Source organism: Pseudochaenichthys georgianus, unplaced genomic scaffold (genome assembly GCF_902827115.2).
Source record: "Pseudochaenichthys georgianus unplaced genomic scaffold, fPseGeo1.2 scaffold_509_arrow_ctg1, whole genome shotgun sequence".
NCBI classification, from domain to species: Eukaryota; Metazoa; Chordata; class Actinopteri; order Perciformes; family Channichthyidae; genus Pseudochaenichthys; species Pseudochaenichthys georgianus.
In genome coordinates, this window is record NW_027263070.1 from 80870 (window position 1) to 106067 (window position 25198).

Here is a 25198-nt window from a genome sequence, read left to right on the forward strand (position 1 = left end):
GAACTGCTGTTGGGTGCATAAGCACACACAACAGTCAGAGTTTTCCCCCCCCATAACCCGCAGGCGTAGGGAGGCGACCCTCTCGTCCACTGGGGTAAACTCCAACAACGAAGCACCTAACCGGGGGCTTGTGAGTATCCCCACACCCGCCCGGTGCCTCACACCTTGAGCAACTCCGGAGAAGAATAGAGTCCAACCCCTATCCAGAAGTAAGGTTCCAGAGCCGACGCTGTGCGTAGAGGCGAGCCCAACCAGATCCAACTGGTACCGCTCCACCTCCCGCACAAGCTCCGGCTCCTTCCCCCCCAGAGAGGTGACGTTCCACCAGCTTCTGCCGCCCGGGTCTGGTCCGTCGAGACCCTCCGTTTTCACTGCCACCCGTCTGGCAGCGCACCCGACCCCATCGCTGTTTCCCGTAGGCGGTGGGCCCGCGGGACGGAGAAGCGGAGGTGTTGCCCACGTTGCCTTTTCGGGCTGGGCCACCAGACGCTCGCCGACGAGTCCTCCTTCTGGGCCTGGCTCCAGAAGGGGACCCCGGGCTTCCTCCGGGCCGGGTATCCTCACTTCTTGTGTCGTCTTTCATGAGGTCTTTTGAACCGATCTTAGTCTGGCCCCTTGCCTGAGACCAAGTTGCCATGGGAGACCCTACCAGGAACACAAGGTTCCAGACAACACAGCCCCCAGGTGCATCAGGGCACACACACCTCCACGGGAAGGTGCTGGTTCTTCAGAGAGGAAGATCCATTTCTATAAAAACCTGTCTGAAAATGAGCTGATCGGATTTTGGCCACTTGATGATGTCATAACGATGTTTTGTCTTGTGTGACCATTAGCCAATCAGCAACAAGGTACCCCCCCCCTACCAGATCTCTCTCAGAGGGGCGTGGGGAGGGGCTCCTTACTTTCATCTAAAGTAACAGACAGAGAATCAGCACTTTGGAAACAGGGCTGAAACAGAGGGGATTATGGGTAATGCTGCAATGATCTGTTTGGTGTTCCAGCCAATCAGAGACAGGCTCTGTGATATGTTGATGAGAAACAGGACAACAGGGGACCTTTAAGAGGTAACGGGGTGTTGTTACATTCGACTTGCCCCCTCAGGAGAAACACAGACTGCAGTGTTTCAGCCGCCTGTCAGCCACAACACAAACACTGGTTATACAAACTGCCTCTTCACTGTCAAACTCCCATGACTTGACAAAAAAATTATTCTACGTCTGATGGATTAGTTTATCTAAAAACATCACCACCCGTCTTTCAATATAAGACATAATAGAAAACAAGAAGATGGATGACACAATCAAATCGTGACATTTTATAATCTAAAACCTCATCAACAACTTGTCACACACACACACACACACACACACACACACACACACACACACACACACACACACACACACACACACACACACACACACACACACACACACACACACACGGCCTCTCTTATTCCCTGCAGTAAATGTAGTCTCCATTGTTTCCATGTTTCATTAATTAGTCGCTCCTTGGAGTAATGATCGCTGCCTTTCCCAACATCTCAAATCCAATAAAGGTACATTCCTTCTCCACGTTTACCATATACGTATCTACTTCATGTCTGCCTCCTCCTCTCTGACATCCGCTCTAAGCAACACACTGAATAAGAAGATTTTAAATTAAAGTCTAATCATGTCTCATGGCACTGGTAAAAGTAAAGGACACTGTCTTTGCACACTGCTCATCTGGTTTAGTGTACAGGATACATCAAAGGTTTTATTGTCATCTGCACGGCTTGGCTTCAGTGTCCTTTTGACAAGGAACATCTGCTCCACGTACAAAGCAACACAAATATATATTTAAAGACTTACAACAATAGAAATAGAGCAAGAGCAAACAATTATTATGCATACAAGAAGGCAAGGTTAGTGGAATATAAATACAGTTGCCTTAAGAAAAGTAAAACGTATGTATGCCCTCTTCCTTGTCTTAAAGGCAAAAACAAGTTTGCCACAAAAACTGTTAATTTAAAAAAAAAGCAAAACTGCAGACTTAAGTGTTTCAAGTCACATACAATCTTCTCAAGACTCTACACACTGTTCACACACACACACACGCACACACACACGCACGCACGCACACACACACACACACACACACATCACCCTGTTTGCGACAGAAGCCATGATAGCTCAATGCACCTGTTGGAAAAAAGATAAATCCCGCTCTGTTTCTTACCTAAAAAGAGAGGACTCCTTTCCATGTCGGTCACCTTTCCACAGAAGAAGGAAATGTGTCCGCAGATAGGAAAACGTCTCCGGCGTTACATCCCCCTGCAAGTGCCGAAAGAAAAGGAGGGGAGGGGGAGAAAGAGAGGTTATTATCCAGAGGGGAGTCAGGGGAATTGGAGCAGTTGCCAGTTACAACATCTCTAATTGAAAAGACTCCAGAAAACACAATTTAACCCTCTTTTGTATGCCTTTTCTGAAATGTTAATGAAATGAAATGTACGCAGGCGTGTAGCTCCACGTGAGTTCTACAGGTATACTGTACTTGTTGCTTTCTGCACATCAACAATCCAGCATAACCCGGAAACCTACATATGATATATATTTATGATTCATCTGTTTAACAGTGAGCACACATCCTGAATCTCTGAAATATTTCTCCCGTTTTTCTTTTTACTATGTGCAGTCCATTTGTTGCCATGGGGACTGGTAATAAAAGTCAGTCACATGAACAAATTGAAGCAATACTCTCGTGATGAAAAATGAACTTGAGTCGGGGTTAGTGGGCTGTGGTAATTCATGTTTGAATGACTGGAGCGTGTAGTGCAAGGTAATGGGGGAAACAATGCCGTTTGGATGCGGGTGTGATACACAACAAGACCGCTAGGGGGCAGTACATGCATAGAAAACGTATTGATTGAGACGCAGTTTTTCGTACTTTATAGAACCAATACTGAATCAGAAAAAGACACAAAAACAGTTTTTATTTACAATAATTCCGAGGTCATTATGAACAGAAAACACAGAAGAAGAAAAAAGTGGTCCCTCAAGGAATTAAGGTGTTTTGGTCAAATTGTTGGGTTTATTTTTTTACTTTTGCACAATTTAATTATTTGTTTGTATAATTTAATGTCATTAAAACAAATACTGAGAAATTTGGTGGAGAAAATAATCCGTACTCTGTCTGAAATCATTTAGTTACAGGCAAGGACTCTGGTCTATTTTATCGGTTGGATCTTTAAGAAAAAACTAAATTATTTGCAAAAAGATTCTACTTCTACTATTCAAGGCCCTTTAAACTTTCAAAAACATGTTTTACAATCAAGATTGCTTTTATGTAATGCATTTGTTTATATTGTATTATTATTTATATTAATTTATGATACAAATAGTATTGTATTCATGACAGTAGTTACTAATAACTTTGCAGATTCAGATTATTAATAAGAAATAAACAAAAAAATCACTTAATGTCAAATCTTAACATGTGGTGTTATTATATATTAAAGTGCCTGGTAGTATATTGAAAGAACATTTTTCTCCACCTTTAAAAGCTGCCACATTAAATGTAAGTACATTATAATGCATCATTATTTATTATCCAGTAAAATGATATGTCTTATTCTGAAATTGGTGTATCTGCATAATCCATTTTATCAATGCCATTGATGTATTGTACTTAAAGTTTTTGAATATGGAGTTTTTATGTGAAAATCTATATATATATTTTACAGTATGGTAGGCTGCTTTTACTTAGTTTAACAATTATGAATTGTTCTCCAACTATACTGTGTATTTGACCTTTTTTTTTTTTTAAATAAATCAAACCTTTTATAAATTAGGCATTAGTTTTGGGGGTATTATCATCCTGTATTTATCGATGTTTCCAGTGAGAACAGCTGTGAGGTCCGTGCAGAAAGCAGAGCAGTGGGTATAATATATATCACTCAGTATTGGCCTACATTCAGGGCCGTCCCTGGCCAACTTGGGGCCCCAAGCGACATTGTGAGATGAGGCCCCCCCCCAACCGACAGGAGTGAATGTATGTCATTCAGTATGCGGTTACAGGTGAATACGTCTGCATTTCCTGCCAAATACTAGCCTCAAAAAGATTAAAATATAATTAATGCATATAAACTAATAATCAGAATTAATTCAATAATATAAATACTATATTATTTTATTATAATATAGTTGTAATATAGTCAAGACAAAACATGCTTATGACATGCTCAAAAACTGAGATTTCTTAAATCTGTATTCAAAGTAGTTCCCTCTGTCAGCAATAGCCGCATTCACACCAAGTACTTTGCCGTAGTTAGGTGCCCCAGTGCCAGCACTTATAGTACCCCCGTGGAACTGAGTACAGATCGCGTTCACGCCAGAATAAGTCCCTGAGGGAGGATCAGTCAAATGAAGCCGCTGACGTCACTTCTTCTTCTTCTGCTTTGGGTTTACTGGCAGGCCGCAACCCACTTCACGGCGTTTTCTGCCACCCGGAGTCCCTGGCCGGAAGTCCCCGGAGTTGGGGAAGGCTTCAGTAGAAGCTGCTGGGACTCCCAGCAGCTTCTACTGAAGCCTTCCCCAACTAGAGTAGAGTAAATCGCCAGAACGCCGACACCTCCTCATCTCCACCGCTCCCATGTTTTCTTTTTTGTTGCCATAAGTTATTCTCTCTCCGTTGGTGCGCGGGGCTAATGCTAATAATGCTAATGCCAGCAAATACAATAACTTCACAAAAACTTTTCAGAGTTTTACGGGCCGTGGTTTGAATTCGCCCAGCCAATCGAAATCGGTACTTTTTTCTCCCCAGGATAGTCCCACCTCTCTAGCAGGGACTGAAAATGGGGGTAAAAGTTCTCGGAACTAAGTTCTCTTTTTGGTGTGAACGCAAAATTCCAGGCACTATCGGAACTAAACGGGAAAAGTACGGGTAAAAATACTCCGGTGTGAACGCGCCTAATGTATCAACAACACACATTTCTATCAGTATTTCTCTGTGTTGTGGTTGACATGATGATGACTGTTAGGAGTTAAGGGGGAGGCTGAGCATCACCATGAAATGTGCAAATAAAAATGAATAAAAGGGGGAAAAATGCTCCATGTTTTGTAGGTTGTACACTTTAACTGTTATGTAAGCCAACTAGACAGACAGTTTATCACTCTTCCTCCTGTACATATATATTGCGCTGAGAACTGCGCACACGCCGAGGCCCCCTGCGCAATGTGAGGCCCCATGCAGCCTGCATGATCGGCCTGTAGGGAGGGACGGCCCTGCCTACATTACTCTACAAACAAAGAGTTTTTCTAAAACCATTTAGTGCTTCACATAATAAAATACACAACGGCTGTATCCTGATATGATATGCTTTAGGAGCTAGGTGTGTGTTGTACATTGTGTTGTAGGCTACAAGGCGTAGATGCGGCGTACAGACAGGTCTCAGTTGGTTTGGTGTCCTATGCTTACTTTTAATACTTGTAAATGAAACTTTTGGCCCGTAATTTCATTTCCTCTATATCCAGTCTCTGACTGTGTTACGTTATTATGAGAGTGCTGTCAAACTTGTTTGAATCTGAAATTGTATATATAAATGTGTGTGTGTGTGTGTGTGTGTGTGTGTGTGCAATGTAATGTAATGTAATGTGTGTCCCCGCATCTGTCGCCTGTTATTGTCTCATTATACCGCACTGTCAATTAATTAAAAGTAAATATATAAGTCATCATAAACACAGTTCTGTCCATCAGACGGTGCTGCTGTGCCTCCTGTCATCATTAATGGAGGATTTCTCATTTCTCGAACTGCCTGCTGCTTCCCCTCCTCTCTCCTCGAGGAGGGGAAATCAGAGAAATTAGAAAGGGCCAGTGTGTGTGTATTTTACAGGGTGGGGCTTTCTGAGCGTTAACGACGTGGTCAAACTCTCGCGATATTTCGGTCTCGGTTACCGGCCCGTCTTGGATACCCAGCAGTTTCTCTGAGAAACATCAACACAGTAACCCGGGAAAGAGACCTCAGAGGCGGGGAGCGGCGTTTCTCTTTAGGGACCTCACAGCGGATCTGGATACTTTGTTACACAGACACACACCGATACGACAACAATGGATGAATGTCGTTAGAAAAAGTTGCTATCTTAGTTAGCTAACATTGGTTTGCTAACGTTAGCCGGCTAATGCTAACGTTAGCAAACAGCTGAAACTGAAGAAGAAGTCTGATGAAGTTTGGATTTTATTATCACGAGGACGGCAACATGAATCTGGACATCTAGATACATCGGTTCCTTTCATTACAGGTATGTATTTAGCCTATTTTAAGAAGAAAACAGCTAAGTTAATTCATGACTTTCCTGTCGGCTAACGTCAACTGTCCGGAGTTAGCGGCTCCGACTAATCCCTGGAGCGAGACGTTGTTAAATAAGTCATCCTGAAGTCTGAGGCAGGAATGTGTTGCAGACATCATGTTTTAGGCAACATTAGGAAGTTAAAAACGACCATTGATAAGTCGAGGTTGTTTTTAGTATTTATTAGATGTTTAGAAAACAATAACGTACTGTCTGTTTGTTAGTTAGCAGCTAAAAGTAGATTAATCATAGTTATGTTTGTGTGTATTGGGCGACTAATTCCTGGACAGGGAGTAATAGTCTTAGCCTTGACTCAGATCATTTCTCCAGTTTCACTTCGAAAGTTAAAATGCCATTAGTTGTTGTTTCATCTAGTATTCTTATAATGTATTATTCATCAATACAGCACTTTTGGAAGAAGTACTAAGATCCTTTACTCCAGTAAAAGTACAAATACTATGGTCTTAAAATACTCCATTGCAAGTAAAAAAAAATGTTACTCAAGTACATTAGCATTACATTGTACTCAAAGTAATTATACAGACACAATTTCAGAATAATATAAGTAGAGAAGAATCATCAGATAAGTGTACTTAAAGTATTAAAAGTACTCGTTTTGCAGAATTTATTTTATTATGATTATGGTCTCCTGTTTTTATCCAAGTAACAACATTTAATATTGTAGTTTGTCAATGTGAACCTAACTTAGAGGGGGGGGGGGAAGTACCTGAGTACATTTACTCAAGGATTGTAGTCAGATGTGGGAGAAGTACTCACATCTTGTACTTGAGTAAAAGTGGAAGTACTCAGATCTTGATTAAAAGGAGAAGTACTCAGATCTTGTACTTGAGTAAAAGTGGAAGTACTCAGATCTTGTAGTAAAAGTGGAAGTACTCAGATCTTGATTAAAAGTAGAAGTACTCAGATCTTGTACTTGAGTAAAAGTGGAAGTACTCAGATCTTGTAGTAAAAGTGGAAGTACTCAGATCTTGATTAAAAGTAGAAGTACTCAGATCTTGTACTTGAGTAAAAGTGGAAGTACTCAGATCTTGTAGTAAAAGTAGAAGTACTCAGATCTTGATTAAAAGTAGAAGTACTCAGATCTTGATTAAAAGTAGAAGTACTCAGATCTTGTACTTGAGTAAAAGTGGAAGTACTCAGATCTTGATTAAAAGTAGAAGTACTCAGATCTTGATTAAAAGTAGAAGTACTCAGATCTTGTACTTGAGTAAAAGTAGAAGTACTCGGATCTTTTTTTGAGTAAAAGTAGAAGTACTCGGATCTTTTTTTGAGTAAAAGTAGAAGTACTCGGATCTTGTTCTTGAGTAAAAGTAGAAGTACTCGGATCTTTTTTTGAGTAAAAGTAGAAGTACTCAGATCTTGTACTTGAGTAAAAGTAGAAGTACTCAGATCTTGTTCTTGAGTAAAAGTAGAAGTACTCGGATCTTTTTTTGAGTAAAAGTAGAAGTACTCGGATCTTGTTCTTGAGTAAAAGTAGAAGTACTCAGATCTTTTTTTGAGTAAAAGTAGAAGTACCAGAGTGTAGGGAATACTCTGTTACAGTAAAAGTCCTGTATTCAAAATGTTCCTCAAGTGAAAGTAGAAAAGTATTCTCATCAAAATATAGTGAAAGTAGCGACAGTAAAAGTAGTCGTTGTGCAGATTGGTCCATTTCAGAATAATATATACAGTTGCAAGAAAAAGTGAATTCCTGCATTCTAGTGGATTTTCATAGTAACACTGCACTTCAGACAACCTACAACTGGTGATGGTGTCTAGGTCTTTAAGTGTTAAACAGCTGAGAGCAGTCGCTGCTGTTTGTTGTGGTCTTCTTTCACACACACACACACACACACACACACACACACACATCTTACCAAGTGTGTGTGAGCATCCTCACAAACCAACAAAGAACATGATCTATATCAAATTTAAGACAGAAAACTCCACACTGGTATCTGATCGTCAATCACCTTTTAACTTTAACCTAGTAGTAGTAGTAGTCCTTGATTGGCTCAAGTTCACACCTTTTTAGGGGCGGGGCTAGTGATGTTGTCCCGGGGATGCTGAGGAGTTGATAACGGAGATAATCCCACTGACGTCATCATTTGATTCCAAAAGTGGGTCTGGACTCGCGCCCATAGAGGCTGTTTACCTAATGGCTCCCCCAAAGTATCATTGATGGTTTTTTAAGTTTTTTTTACTCACTGAGCACTAGGGCTGCACGGTTAATCGAAAAAAGATCGTGATCTCGATTCAGACACCTATGCGATCTCATTTCTAAATTACGGCGATCCTATGACGTCAAGCAGATTATTTTTTGGGGGGATTTTTTTTACATTTTTTAATTATTTTGCTTCTGAATAATACCAACTTGCAATGTCAATCATACTTAAACGATGTAAAGCAAATATACTCTACACATTTAACATTAAAGTACCATGATCGCATGCAAATGGTAGTGTTCTGTCTGTCTCTCCTCCTCTCATGCAGTGTTAACGCTGCAGCCATTGGGGTTGCCAGTTTTTGCGGAAGGAATAAGCAACCAGGTCTATGGAAACAAGCACAAAAGAACATGAGCACTTTAAACCTATATATGTCGGGTCTACAAGCTCACAACCGCAACAACCATTATTACTTACTACCAAGCAACTTCACAGAAAGATAAGCCCAATGTGGCTTATAATAAGTATACCTGGCAACACTCACTGACTGCAGCACGTGAGGGCAGGAGCCGGCAGTATGTTTACAGAAGCGTTAGCATTAGCACTGATTAGCAAAGAGTGACGAGAGCGACTAGTAGTACAGGAAAAACAGAAATGAGTGATGAGGAGGTCGAGGACAATGACAACAACACCGATGAAAATCCCGGTGGCGACTCTGGCGAGAGTGAGAGGGAAGTTGTGCTTGTGCCGAAAAAAGTAGATGGACTGTGCTAGTAGCTAGGCAGCTAGGCTTTATTTACATTTATTCTGAAGCTGTAACTTTATGTTCTGTTCCGTTTTTATGTTCAGTACTGACTGCAGTATTTAAGTTAATCCTTTTGATACTGTGACATTACTACTCAGTGGAGTCTAGCACTTTGTTTAAGTTTATGTTTTTTTCAGTACAAGAACCTTTAAGTGCAGTAGTTGAACTGGGTGCTAGCCGGCTAGGCTTTTTTTTACATTATTATTCTAAAGCTGTGACTGTTTTGTTTTTATATTCAGCACTGTGGTGAGGTCTTTTGAGTAACTGAAGTGCATTCCTCCCTGTAACAAACAGGTTGGTGTTGTTGTCCAGTAGTTGGGTGTCCTGTCACTGTGGACAGGTGCTACTGCAAAGTTTACATTTTGTTATTATAAAGCTGCAAAAATTCTATTTGTTATGTTCAGCACTATCTTTATTTTAGTTACTGTATGTTTTGTTACCAGAAAGACTTGAGTTTAAGTCGAGCACTTTGTTTAAAGCCACAGTAGTTGGCTGTCAAATTCATTTTAGTTACTCCATGTTTTTGCTACAAGAAACTGAGACTTGGATTTAAGTCCAGCACTTTGATGGTGTCCGTTTAAAGCCACAATAGTTGGCTCCAGGTTCCACATTTTGAATGTAGTAATGTTTGTTCAGTATTCAGCAACGACAGACTAAAGACAAAGTTATGTTTTTGTTACAAGAGAGACAAATGTTGTCTGTTTAAATTCATTTTACTCCCGTGATGTCTAAGAGTAAGAGTGCAATTAATATTTGTATTGAAACGATGAGAATCGTCATCTCAATTCTTATGGAGGAAAATCGTGATTCACATTTGAGCAAGAATCGTGCAGCCCTACTGAGCACTCATTGCCACCAATGCAAATGCAAATGAGTGCTCACTAGGGGTGTAACGGTACACGTACACGTACACGTACACGTACACGTACACGTACACGTACACGTACCTGTACCGAAGTTATTCGGTACGGGCCCTTCGGTTCGGTACACGTGTGTACCGAAGTGTACCGAACGAATATAAAGTTAAACGTAAAAAATTGAGAACGTGAACAAGAACAACTTCTTGGAAGTAATCTCAGGGGCTGCGTCTCAGCATTCAGAGTAATTTGCTCCCATTGTGATCAACGCGTCATAGAGCGAGCAAGTCATTTCATTGGATGAGCTGGTCAGAGGGATGCGTTCAAATGTAGTCAGTAATTTGAGGAACTGTCGAAATGGCGAACGCAGATAAAGTTGAGCTCGAAAATCCTCCAGCATCATTGAAGTCTCCGGTTTGGGAACATTTTGGTTTCGCAGTTACGTACAAGGCTGACGGACAAAGACAGGTGGACCAAACCAAAGCTGTGTGTCGGCATTGTTCAACTAGCATTGGTTACGCGGCTGGCAACACATCAAACTTGCACACTCATTTGAAAAGGCATCACCCGAACGTGAATATCACCGGTACCAAAAGACTGAAGTGCAAACCCAACTCCCGCTAGCATTTAAGCCTCCACCACTCGCAGAGAGTTCAGACCGAGCCAAAGCTATTACAAACGGCAAATATCCTCATGTTGCCATGGTAGCAAAGCGCTACCTGGCTGTATCTGCTACCTCTGTCCCTAGCGAGAGGGTGTTCTCCACGGCAGGAGACGTTGTTAGTGCCAGCTGATCTGCCCTTTCAGCAGCCATGTGGACAAGTTCATCTTTCTTTAAACAACATGAAAATACAAGCAAGTCCTAATGTCAAGCTGGCTGCTTAGGTGCTAGTACAGTACAGTTCAAATACAGATTATTTCAGTTCATCGAAAAGCTGCACCTTAATGTTTATTTTATTATATTTTGTATTTATTTGAGTGAATACATTATTCACAGTTTAATAATAATTAAAAAAAAATATGTTATGTTTTGTGATAATTTTTTCTGCTGTACCGAAAACGTACCGAACCGAACCGTGACCTAAAGACCGAGGTACGTACCGAACCGAACCGTGACCTAAAACCGAGGTACGTACCGAACCGAAATGTTTGTGAACCGTTACACCCCTAGTATTCAGATAAAGGGAATACCCAGACTAGTGTTTAAGTATGCTGGTTTTGTAACACAATAAAAAGCCACTGTTGGTTTGAGTTTATAACCAGGACCCTCAGTGTACGGCCACACATGTTAATGGGGGGGTTGTTACTCTGAATATCTGTTAATGAAGACACAGACATAAAGACGAGGGATGCACGATATTGGGTTTTTGAAACCGATACCGATAACTTCCTGCTTCTAAAGACCGATAATAATATAATATATATATATATATATTAGGGCTGTCAGTCGATTAAAATAGTTAATCGCAAATTAATCGCACATTTTTGATCTGTTCTAAATGTACCTTTGAGGAATAATTTTCAAGTTTTGAATACTCATCAACATATGAGTGGACAAATATGCTTTATGCTAATGTTTATTATCATTTGAACAATGAGAAATATTCTCATGAATATTAAACACAACAACCTCTCAATTCAACCTGGAACCTCTCATACAATAATACAATGTGTGTGTGTGTGTGTTTTAACGCGTTAACTTGACAGCCCTAATATATATATTAAATGTACCTGTAGTTTTTGCACACCTGGTGGTAAAAAACATGAGCATTACTACTATGAACCAAACAAAGCCAAGAACAGTTGTGACTTCAAAGTGACCATATTTATTTTCCCAAATAAAGTTCTTGCCTTTTCCAAAAGCCTCGTGGATAGGTGAAAGCCCCGGTGCCTTTGCAGCTGGCTTTGGATTCGCCGCTAGTTTAGCAGCGCAGGCGTCTTCGTACGCTTTGAACACACCATCGTAGCCATGGCGATGTTTCAGGTGACTCATCAGGTTGGAAGTATTATAGCTCGTTGCCTTCTTCTTCCCTCCTCGTGGAACTTCTGCATCTGTTAATACAAATAGCAAGCGCACTATCTCACTCTGAAGCTTTGAAATAGTCCCATACTACCGACGACATTTTTGTTTACTGTCCTGGCTTCACGGCCGCACGCCATTTACGTCACAGCCAGGCACGAGTTAGGGAGCGCTGGATTTGGGAAGAACTCCCCTCTTCCTAAACCACTAACACCACAGTACTGGCAAAACGGGAGGAGCCGAGTGAAAAACAAGCGCCCCTCATCCCAATCCACCACACCGCAGGATCTCTTTCTTTTTTTTACCCAAAAAATATATTGTATATTATCGGGGCTATTAATACTGTTATCGGGTTTATCGGGATGACGTCATAATTCCTAATATCGAGCCGATGATTATCGTGCACCACTAATATAGACACATTGCATTGCATGCCACTTGTTAGACGCTTTTATCCAAAGCCACTCACATACTCAAGTCTGTGGGCAATCCCCACAGGAGCACTTTGGGGTGAAGTGTCTCAGGGAGACAGCGACATGCTGACTGCAGTGGGGTTTGAACCTGTGCCCCCCTGATCCCAACACCAACGCTCTAGTCCATACGTCTCCCTGACGCGTGTCATTTCCCTGCTGTTTGCTCTCTTGCCGGTCATGCTCGCCTCAGGACTGAGTCACGTGACGGTTGTGAGTAAAGGCATGACTTCTTAACAACTCCTCGTGACTCACAGGGTGTTGCATAGGAAGGCAACACACTCACAATGAGCAAGGTATCGAGGAGAGGTTTGCAAAAAACCCATGGCTAAGTTTTCTGATTAAAGTAGAAAGGTTGTCGACGCATCACGTCTCTGTTGTCTCAGAATCAGGGTTCTCTAATCGGAACAAAACATCATTTTCTCATTACCTTTATAAGAACGGTACCCAATGCTGCGCTCACACCGGACGCGATGCCAATATTCGCTTCGCGCTAATTGCTCGAGTTTCACCGCGGCTGCCAGCTGTGTTTACTCGCATCATTCAAACAAGACGCGCTGGCTCGGGGGCTACAACTACAACAAGATGAACATATTTTACCGTGATTTAATTGTAATACACGTTTCTAAATGATGCCGAAGTAACAACACACTGATACCGGTTAGTAAGAACCATGAATTAATGCTTTGACAAGTCTGCAGACAGACGGCAGAGAAACACCTTTTAAAATGCGTGTTTTCTGAATGGAGATCGGCTAAGCTAACGTTGTATATCAGTGTGCGAAAAAGTACACGTCCCACCGTCCGGGACGTGTTATTTACAATATCGGACAAGTAGATCTTTCAATTGACTTGTCCGGCGGACAAGTGACGTTTTTCCTGATTTATTGACAAATTATTGATACATTCAGTTTACAAAAGGCAGAACTCATTCGCAAATTGTACGTGTCCGCCATTGTTCGTTTAGAAATGTTAGTTTCGGTTCTGCTTGTCGATTCCTAAGGAAATGCATCTCGCAGCTTTGTGTACAGTTAGACGGGGGCGGGGCGGGGCGGGGCGGGGCGGGGCGGGAAGTGTAGCACAGTGGCCGGGTTGGGAAGCAAAACTCGGTTCCGAGTAGGAACAAATAACAATTGTCCGGTCCCGGGATTAATAAGAGTTGTGAGGACAGGAGGCGAGGCCCGCGGACTGCAGCTCTCTATGCTCCGTGTCAGCTGATCGCTGCTCGGTGCAGCTCAGCGTCTCTCTCTCTCTTTCTACACACAGCAGATTCGCTGCCCGTTTAACAGCCTCATCTTTGTCAAACTTTCTTATGTTCTTTCTCTAACACGTAATGAAGGTTATTAAGCGTTTTAGCTCCTGTGTTAATATTGACCGCCATTTCCTTTAATGTGTCCTCGCGCTGTCCTCACATCCCCGGACCCCCAGACTCGGAGGAGCAGGGATGTCAGTATTGTTTATGAAGCAGGGTATAGAAAGTACATTATTGAAATGAAAATACTATTTCTTTACTTTTACAAACAATGAGCAGCTGGGCAGCTGCAGCATGTGTGTTGCAGGACATGTGTAAGCGTACAAGCGTCTTCTAGTTGTAGAAAAGCGCTAGGCCTATAGGCTATAAATATAATGTATTATTATTATTATTATTAGGTTATCTCCTATGTGTTGGACATATGTGGTTGGACTCTGTCTCACAGGCAGTGTAACATCAGAGGAGACTGGGCCAACTGTGCATTCTCAAACTGCACCACTTAGAACTAACTAAACAATGCAGAGATTATTTTTATATAATTGTATTCAATAACCGTAAGAAATTCAACAGTATGAAGTGATTTGTAAATAGGAATACAGATTTGACTTAATGTTTTCATAAATATATTTCTCTCCCAGTTTGTCATGGGACTGATTTACTCTCTCAAAGAACCGGAACCGAGAACCGAAAATAACCGGAATCGAAAAGCAGAACCGGAATCGTTCAAATCCAAACGATACCCAACCCTATGTGTGTTGCAGTAAAATCTTACCGCTCACTTACGTTAGCGGTGTCGTAAAAACCGCGGGAAAGTGTAAAATACGATGACGAAGAAGAAGATTCCAGTGGCCCCAATTTTTGTCCATTCTGGACAAGTGAAAAATGTATTCGGACAAGTAAATTGCCAAACTCACTTGTCCATGGACAAGTACTCTCTAAAAACTTTTTCTCACACTATATGCTCCGACCGTCCACACGCACAATAATGGTCGATCAAATGTCACAAATACCACCTTTTCCTCGGGGGCTTTACTTTATGTACAGCACACATATTGTTGGTCTCAAGCAGCGTTAGGGGAACAGGCGCAGCTCGGTGTTTTAGGTAAACATCACATGCCTTCAGTCCGGCTTTCCTTCACCTACAGGAATGTGCTGTTGTGGAACCGGTTTTAAACAACAGGGTGACATTCGTCTGCTGTCAACATGCTGTCCGAAGAACTGCGTGTGTTTATGATGGAAACATGCTGTTCTTCTTCACACCTCTGCTTTTACACCGTCGTCTTTAAAGCTGGTTCTTGTGTCTTTCTTTAAAGTGCTGTATGCTCTTTGTTAGTGTGTGTTATTCCTTTGGTTGCCTGATAACTGAAATGTAACTGCCTTCGTGTTCAGTCTGTGTGTAAAGTATGCAATATAGGAAAACAGCAGTATATACTTTCATACTTCTGTGTGACTCGTTTCTCACTCGCCGCCTCCCTCTAAACTTGCCTCCAGGTGAATGAGAGCGATGAAGAGCAGCAGGCGGCCGGAGGCGTCTGCTCAGCAGCTGACTGATCACACTATTGGCCCAGGTCTGTATGTAAACATGTCTCAGGAATGAGTTACAATAAAAGGGATTGTTCGAACAATTTACCAACACTAATTTCTTTTATGGCATCGGGTTTATGGCACTTAATAAATCATGCGTTCTCTTCCTCGCCTTCAGAGCTGACAACCGCATGGAAGAGTTTATCTCAGTCCAAAGCTGCTGTGAGTATACAGGCAGTGGAATATCAAGTGGTGGGGAGGATGACTCCATTTCACCGCCATGTAAGGCTCACATGTGTGTCCTCCCTCTTTAGTTGCGGCATATAGAAAACCGCCTGGAAGCCGCTCCAGGTTCAGGTGTTGTCCTGGAATCGGTCATGGACCCCAAGAAGAAGTCCTCCAGGGCGGTGCGCCGCAGAGGTCGGTCATTTCCAAACGTCTTTATGATCAAATTCTACATTTCCTCCGGCGCTGCTTCCTGCTCCGTTACAGCACCTCTGTTGTGCAACATCACTTATGTGCAATAGAATTGTCTAACTACGAGATAACAGCCAGCAAAGTGTGTGTGTATATACACACACACTTTGCTGGCTGTTATCTCGTAGTTAGACAATTCAACTACTGTAATAAATTCTAACTCTAAATTACTGAGCACTCAGCTGGCTGCTATCACACCACTTAATACATGCTACACCTTTTTAAAGAAAGAAAGAAATACTGTTACGGCTGCTTGTAGTCCACCTGGATACGTATTTATGTACATTTTAAATTCTATCTTTAATATATAGATACTTTATTAATCCTAAACTGGGAAATCATTTTGTTTCAGCACCAGTGTGCTCAACATTAAAATACTAATACCGTACTTTTCGGACTATAAGCCGCGACTTTTTCCCCCATTTTCTTTGTACAGCTAACGGCCACTAGGGAACAGGTCAAATTAACCACCTTAACACTACGGGCTCTAGGACCGGTCCGCGCCCGCCACCTCTAAGCGGCGGGCTCCAGCAGGAAAAGCTGGAGGCCGGAAAAGAGTGAGACAGGTAGCGCGCCAAAGTAAAAGTGGAACCGAGAGACAGAACGAGAGCAAGACAGACGGACAATGTAGCTGCTGTAGCTTATATGCAGGTGCGCTTTAGAGTCCGGAAAGTACGGTACTTAATACATGCTACACCTATTTAAAGAAAGAAAGAAATACTGTTACGGCTGCTTGTAGTCCACCTGGATACGTATTTATGTACATTTTAAATTCTATCTTTAATATATAGATACTTTATTAATCCTAAACTGGGAAATTATTTAGTTTCAGCACCAACATTAAAATACTAATACTTAAAAAGTGGAAAAGTGTGAACAATTAAACATTTAAATGAAAAGTCTTATATCAAATGTAAACAATATACAGTGGAAAGCAGCAGGAATATATGTTTAAAGTATAATATGTTATTTAATTAATATAACGCTATTTTTGGCTCTTCACGTTTCCTCTCCATGTCCCCTCTGTGGGACGAAGTAAGACATCCTGATCCTGAATAATACCCTTTTCAAACATGGCCGTCTCTCCCAGATGGACAACATGCCGACGTCACCGCGGGGTCTTCTAAGCGTCGGGGGCGGAGTCAGCAGAGTCCGGAGAAGAGCAGCTCTCGCAGCCCGCTGAGGAACGCCACGCAGGACAGCAACGTGCGGAGGAACAACAGCGTGGAGTTCAGGGAGCCGCTGGCCTCCTACAGGTACGCACTCTGCTTCAGCCCGAGGTCGCATTCACACCTACCAGTCCGCTCTCTGCTGCGCACCAGACGACCGTTTGTTGCATCGTTTCATTTTTCAGAAGGTTCGGTTTGCGTTCACACGGGAACACGGACTATACACTTTAAACACAAGTCATGTGCTCGGAAATGCTGTTCACCCATTGGTCAGACATTCAGGGGGTAACAACGCAAATCTGGCAATTTCTCCCGGAGCCTCCGCCATGGAGCATCGGCACTTTCTGCAGGTTATTCTCATGCTGCTGTTCATCTGGAGATCAACAGACTCTAGCGGCCCGCGCATATGATTCTATCATCATACGACCTGCGTTAAAAACATTATAACACATAATGACAGGGGGTCCGCGGGGTCTTAAAAAGTATTAAAAGTTGATAAATCAATTTAGCGAAAATGAAGGCTATTAAAGGGCATTTCCCAAGGTGTTACATTTTGTATCTTGTTTCCAATAAGTACATAAATGGTCCAGAGAGGTTGTGTTCTGCCGTCTGCCTGAATGTAGTCATGGCGTAGGTGTGTCGTGTGATTCTCTGTAGTTTATTAATGGCATCCCGTTGGATCTGACGTCATCTGAACAGGACATCGCACGCTCACTGCTTGATAGCCCGAAGCTCCGTTTACGCCGGTTGCTAAGCAACATCGTTACGGGGATGCTCAGTGCTAGCCACAAAGCCGCTGTGGGACACAACTTCACCGCCCAACTTCACCGCCCCTACCCACCATCGGCGGTTCATATAACATTAGGTCGACGCTCGAGAGTTGTCAACGGGGGGGGGGGGGCGTTAAGTCCCGACTCTCGGCCAATCCGTGCCTCCCCTGACTGCACGTCGCCGACACCCACCTGCAGCTCCTCCTCCAAGGAAGACACACTCGTTCACTAGGCCAAAGAAACCCTACCGGTCACAGAGATCTGCTATTTTAAAGTCAAGTCAACACATCGACCCTAAATATAGTCTATATTAAGAACGAGATTTGTCTTAACATATATATCACAAATGTGCGAGGGTGATGGCGTCAGAGCATCGTCCTACGTGCCTAGTGCTGCGTACCGGTACGCCGAACCGGTACTGGACTTGTAAAAAGTTTCGGTTCAAGTCCGGTTAAAACCGGAACGTCAGGAACCGGTACTTGGACTCGCAAAAAAACTGGCACTTACGTATATTCTGGTGTCTGTGGTTATTTAAACATTCCCTGATAAACGTTATTCAGTGTCAATAAATGAGTGCTAATCCCAGTGTGCTCAGTGTACAACATCACATGTCATTTCACCTTCGATTCACGGTTTGAAAACGTAGCGTTTCGCCACATGCTAATGCTAACCGGAAGTGAAGACTTTTCAGAATAAAAGTATTAAGTTAATAGTGTGAACTTCCGGATTTTCAGAATAAAACTGATTTAAATTAAATAGTGTATTTAATTCAAAATTACGCCATATCAACATTGATTTTAATTTCTAACAGTATGTATGTACATCACTATGTATGTAGTATGTACTGTTTAATGTAAACATGTAGAGTTGTAGAAAATACATGGTGCACAGACAGTACAGTACACTCTGACTGTACAGTCACTACAGTGTAGCCTATACTGTATAGTAGGTGTGTAACAGTGTAATGCGTATAGTCTACTCTACACTCTACCTTTCAGCAACGTTTTAGGGATTGAGGCTCAGTCAGCTCAGGGACTGTTTGGTTACTTTAGTTTGGTAAATGAAATACATGTTTGAACTTTGTAGTAGTTCACTGTAGTTGCTGTCATAAGTCATTTGTAGACTAAGTGGAAAAAAGTGTTTTTTTTACATTTGTACTTTGTAGAGAAATGTAGACACAAGTTGGAAGGGAGCGCAATAAACCTGACGAGTTTGAATTTGAGTTGATTATGAGTTAATGTTCAATTGATAATTAGCTCACAATAAGTTCACTTTAGTTACTCGCACAACTTGACACAAGCCATGGGTTCAGGTCCGGACTTATAAGTCCGGACCTGAACCTGAACCTCTGGACTTGAGTCCGGACCTGAACCTGAATGTGAGTCCAGGTACGCAGCACTATACGTGCCCCTGGGTATTTGTGAGGGAGCTCCGATGTGGCATGAAGCAAAGTTTCATATATGTTCATAGTTCAAAGAGAGCGCTTCCACTCAGTCCTTAAATGCTGTTAAACATTTCCCTTCAGACGCCGTGTGTTCCTGACGTCTCCTCGGTGTCTGCGGCTGAAAGGCTCACACACTTCAGTAGCTCAGTGGTTAGCAACGGCCCTGTTCCTTCTGCACTTTGGTCTCAGAGCAACAGATGTACTGGATCTCAATGTGAATACATCCTCAAGAGTTGATAAAGGCTTAGGGGCGGAGCTAAAGGCTTAGGGGCGGAGCTAAAGGAGGTGCATATGAGAGTAACTTCCACCAGATGTCCAGAACAGCTCGACACACGCGCTCGATCTGCTGCTCGGTTTTACTGAATGTGTTAAAGCAACATGTTGTAAATGGAAAAATGGAAAGGTGATAATTTTTGTTTCTTCTGCCTCAAAAATGGTAGAAAAGGTATATTAGTTATACACGTCTTGGTTATTAACCCTCATTGTTTTAATATCGTTATAATCAGAACAGTGGATGATATATTTTTTGTTTGCCTTATAGTGCCATCAGTAATCAGTCATGCCCGTTAGCGAATTAAAATCCACATTTTATCATTCTGGTTCTACATTTCTAAACGGTTTCATCGTTGAATGAAAGCCACACATTGAGTGAATGTGTCCCTCCTTCCTCGCAGTCTCCGACCCCCCATACATGAGCTCTTCTGCACGCTCACAGTGAACTAAGTCTTGATCCCCTTCCTGATCCCCTGTGTAATCTGGTTTGTTTCCAGAGAGGCCACCCCTCCACCGAACCCCCCCTCTCAGCTGGAGGCCTTCAGCCTTCAGTCCTCCTCCTCCAATCCCCCCTCAGACCCCCTGCTGAGCCAGATGGTTTACCACAGAGACACCAGGGACTCTCAGACGGACCGGGACCAGGACAGCACTCGCTCCTCGGCTCTGGAGGGCACGGAGGTCCGATTCCTCAACGACCGCTCGGCCCTCGACTCCATGAGGACCGCCAGGGTCTCGGCGTGGGAGCAGGACAACACCCCTAAAGTAAAATAGATATATATGCCGTCAATAACTGCAATATATATATATATATATATATATATGTATATATATATATATGCCGTCAATAACTGTGCTATATATATACCTGGCTGCTAAATCCTCAGAACTGTTACAGAATGTGTATTTTGTAAATTGTGTAATTTCTATAATTTTTAAAATCTTTTTTTTTTTTTACTTATTCTTTATTAGTTATTTTCTCACATTCCCCGTTACATCGAATAGTACTTCAATTGAGATAGTTTCTTTAACCCTTAGATGCCGAGTGACTGGACCCTACACTCTTCCATAAGTGGGTCAAAAAGGACTCGTATTTGAATAATGTGTTTTTATGCCATTTTGGTTAAGAAAAAAAAATCACTTGTATAATATTTAGTATTATATTTTGGTTCACACTATAAATATCTTATATTTAATTTTTCACTTATTATAATTTTAGACATTTTGAAAAAAAAACGTTTTGAACATATCGATGCCAAGATCTCCGCTATTCTGAGACCCTCACAGTATTCCAGTCCTTTTTCAAAACTCATCTCTTCTCCTCTTGCCTACTCGTAGCCCCCCCCCATCGATCCATGCCGGTTGATCAAGTCTGATAGTCCGATACCCCCCACCCTAACCTTCCCTTATATTGTAAAGCGATGTTGAGTCCTTGAAAAGCCATATACAAATATAATGTATTATTATTATTATACTGACAGGTATCAGATCTTGCTGTGTAAAATAATCTTCCTGAGAGGTGTCACTTGTGATGTCGTCTGTGTGTCCTACAGTGAATGTATTCCTGACAGCAACAGGTGATAAGAATCAAAGGTTCCCATAGGAAATGCATGCGGTCATATTTGACCCACTTATGGAAGCGTGGGGTAGAAATACAAAAACTACAATTTCTTAAAATGTAAATTTAAAATGTGAATGGCGTGATATCCAAAACATGTTTTTTGAGGAATAGCTGGAATATGAAATGATAAATTAATTTAATTACAAAGATACTTCAACACCAAGACTCAAAAAAGACCCACCATTAAATCCCAAACAATCCTTATGAGAATATGAAAAACAAAACGTATAGAAATCAAATCAATAATAACACTGAGAACGTAAATAATACACGTAATTGTTTTATCTTTAATATTTTTTTCATGCATGCTGCTTAGGTAACATTGAGCTCTGTTCTTGCTGTAACGATGTAAATGACTAATAAAGTGATTCTGGTTCCTCTACGAACAGCCTGCCCCAGACTCCATGAGGACCGCCAGGGTCTCAGCGTGGGAGCAGGACAACACTCCCGAAGCACAACCAGGCGTGGAGGGACAGGAGTCGAGCCCGAGTTCAGCTCCAGGATCCGCACACAGAGAGGAGAACACCCCCTCGTCGAGCCCAGGATCAGCCTCTCAGCGGCTGGAGAACCTCCGGCGGCACCAGCCCGACAACAAGCTGGAGAAGCTCAAAGAGCGCATCCGGAGGCAGAGGCAACATCTGGAGGAGGCGGCAGAGAGAGAGAAGCTGCTGGTCCACCTGGAGCAGCCGGACGTAGAAGCTGTGGGGAGCAACAACGCCGGCACCGGCAACATGCACAAGATAATACGGAAAGTAGCAGCTGCTCCACCGGCTCCGATATACAAAGGTACCTGCAGCTGTGTCGCATCCTTTGTTTACATATTTAAAGGTCCCCTATTGTACCGTTTCTCGTCAATATATTACAGGTCCAATTTTGGCTGAAACACCAAACAGATCATTGCAGCATTACCCATAATCCCCTCTGTTTCAGCCCTGTTTCCAAAGTGCTGATTCTCTGTCTGTGACTTTAGATGAAAATAAGGAGCCCCTCCCCACGCCCCTCTGAGAGACATTTGGTTACAAAGAACTCAATGGAGCTCTAGAGGAGTCAGGTGATAAGGGGGGGGGGGGGGGGGGGGTTACCTTGGTTACACAAGACAAAACATCGTTATGACATCATAAAGTGGCCAAAATCTGATCAGCTCATTTTCAGACAGGTTTTTATAGAAATGGATCAAAAAGAGAGAAAATCTTTGTTCCTGAAACTTTCAGAGTCTCTTTCCACAGAGGGGACACATGTTGATGTAGAAGAGACATGGAGAAGAGGGGACACATGTTGATGTAGAAGAGACATGGAGAAGAGGGGACACATGTTGATGTAGAAGAGACATGAAGAAGAGGGGACACATGTTGATGTAGAAGAGACATGAAGAAGAGGGGACACATGTTGATGTAGAAGAGACATGAAGAAGAGGGGACACATGTTGATGTAGAAGAGACATGAAGAAGAGGGGACACATGTTGATGTAGAAGAGACGTGGAGAAGAGGGGACACATGTTGATGTAGAAGAGACACGAAGAAGAGGGGACACATGTTGATGTAGAAGAGACGTGGAGAAGAGGGGACACATGTTGATGTAGAAGAGACATGAAGAAGAGGGGACACATGTTGATGTAGAAGAGACATGGAGAAGAGGGGACACATGTTGATGTAGAAGAGACATGAAGAAGAGGGGACACATGTTGATGTAGAAGAGACATGGAGAAGAGGGGACACATGTTGATGTAGAAGAGACATGAAGAAGAGGGGACACATGTTGATGTAGAAGAGACATGAAGAAGAGGGGACACATGTTGATGTAGAAGAGACATGAAGAAGAGGGGACACATGTTGATGTAGAGGAGACATGAAGAAGTGGATTTTGCATAATAGGTGACCTTCAATGCCTTTTCTTCCAGGCTTCAACGGCACTGAGACGAAGATCCAGACTCCCGATGGGAAAGTCTGGAAGGAGGCGGAGTTCCATAACCTCAGCAGAGAAATATACAGAGACCTGTCCCGACAGTTTGCTGGTGAGCTCGAGAGACACACACACACACACACACACACACACACACACACACACACACACACACACACACACACACACACACACACACACACACACACACACACACACACACACACACACACACACACACACACACACACACACACACACACACACACACACACACACACACACACACACACACACACACTTACTTTATTTTCATTACAATCATTCACATGTTCAGATATGGTCAGGGTGTCACTTCAAAACATGGACTTGTCTATCAGGGCTCCCGCGGGGTCTTAAAAAGTCTTACATTTGATAATCAGAATTTAAAGCCTTAAAAAGGTCTTCAATATGATTTAAATAAATGATGATAGGATGTGAAAGGTACTTCTGCGTTTCGATCGCGTCTAAATGTGTTTTGGGGAAATGTCCGGGCTGCAAAGTAACCAGTTCGGTGAGAGCCTTTCAGTTCCCCCCAACAATCTGTATTGAAATAAATCAACACGGAACCAGTAATCACTAACTCTGTTTCCCCCGGCCCCTTATCGGAGAACACCCAGCTAGTAACTAGGGCTGCTCGATTATGGCAAAAATCATAATCTCGATAATTTGGGTCAATAATTGTAATTGCGATTTAGTTTTCGTAATCGTTGCAAGCCATAATCGTAATCGCGATTTTAAAATACGATTAATTGAGCAGCCCTACTAGTAACCTAGCAACCAAGCTTCAGCTAGCTGCAGTCAGAAATTCGGGTTTCTTCGAATCTACTTACAAATAATTCTGACTCTAAATACAACAGCATGAAGACAGCAGAGCTCTGACTATCGCTCTTCTCACACACACACACACACACACACACACACACACACACACACACACACACATACACATACACACACACACACACACACGCACACACACACACACACACACACACACACACACACACACAGTTCTGTGTACTGTTATGTTCAGTCATCGTTCTTATGTTGAACATGAATACATTTACTACGTATTTCTTCTTTCATAGCAATTTTCCTTCATACTTTCTTGCCGTGAAATGGTTCTTAAATTCTATCTTAAAAAGTCTAACATTTGAGTCGGTGAAACCGGCAGGAACCCTGTTTATGATGTTTCACCCGGGCTTAGAGCGGGGATCTTGAAATGAGTTTTATGTGGAAAGCTACAGCGATCGGTAACTCTGCCCTGATCTGGTCTGATCTGGTTGTTGGATGTTCCCGAGCTTTGATCCAGTTTGTTTTGCACCCTATGGCCTGGAGTATATTGAGCTGACTGTAACAATGCATTAGCAAACTATTGATTGCACTGAATGCATGGCATGGAGTTATAGATCGAGGTCTAGAGAGATTGGATCGGCTGTTTTCCACGATGTTTATTCAAAGTCTCCGGTGGAGATGCACCGATTGATTTTTGTTATTTAAGTCTGAGCTGCATGTTCCACATTTAGCTTGTTCCAATTCTCATTCAGTGCAATATAATTAAACTAGGGCTGTCAAACGATTACATTAATTAATCAGCTTAATCACAGCTTAACAATTAATTAATCAGATTAATCACCATTCGAACTATGTCCAAAATATGCCATTTCTTTATGTATATTGTTGGGAATGGAAAGATAAATGAAAGCAGGCGGATATATCAATATAACATACAGTATCTATGTTTATTATAACATTTTTCTGCATGTCAAAATGAAAGACAGCCCACACACCTATCAGACATTATCAAAGATGTTCTATTGAGAAGTCGATCACTACGTGACAAAAGTTTTCAAAACCGTGGCTACTGAAATCAATCTTACTAACTGCTGTCTGTGCAATTTACTCCGCAGACTTTATTTTGCTTACTTTAACATCATGTCTCATGGTGGGGCTAAGCCATTTCTTGGTATGGGTGTAGCCTACCCCAGCCATACCCTGGCGCTGCCCCTGGTGGCACGTATGGGGCGGGCCATTCTGCACATGCGTTAAATGCGTTAAATGTTTTTAACGCAATTAATTCAAAAAAT

At 42.3% G+C, this 25198-nt stretch overlaps 1 protein-coding gene across 1 annotated transcript in view; it reads left to right on the forward strand.

Moving 5' to 3' along the window:
* Window positions 1-5916: 5916 nt before the first annotated feature.
* The window catches only part of cep350 (centrosomal protein 350), a 108341-nt gene continuing 89059 nt past the window's right edge, over window positions 5917-25198 (forward strand). Inside the window, 8 exon segments of the mRNA XM_034078908.1 lie at window positions 5917-6278; window positions 15386-15462; window positions 15597-15640; window positions 15733-15838; window positions 16986-17151; window positions 20049-20313; window positions 21559-21955; window positions 23068-23181. Of these exon segments, the coding sequence (XP_033934799.1) occupies window positions 15390-15462; window positions 15597-15640; window positions 15733-15838; window positions 16986-17151; window positions 20049-20313; window positions 21559-21955; window positions 23068-23181 (1165 nt within the window). The 5' untranslated portion in view covers window positions 5917-6278; window positions 15386-15389.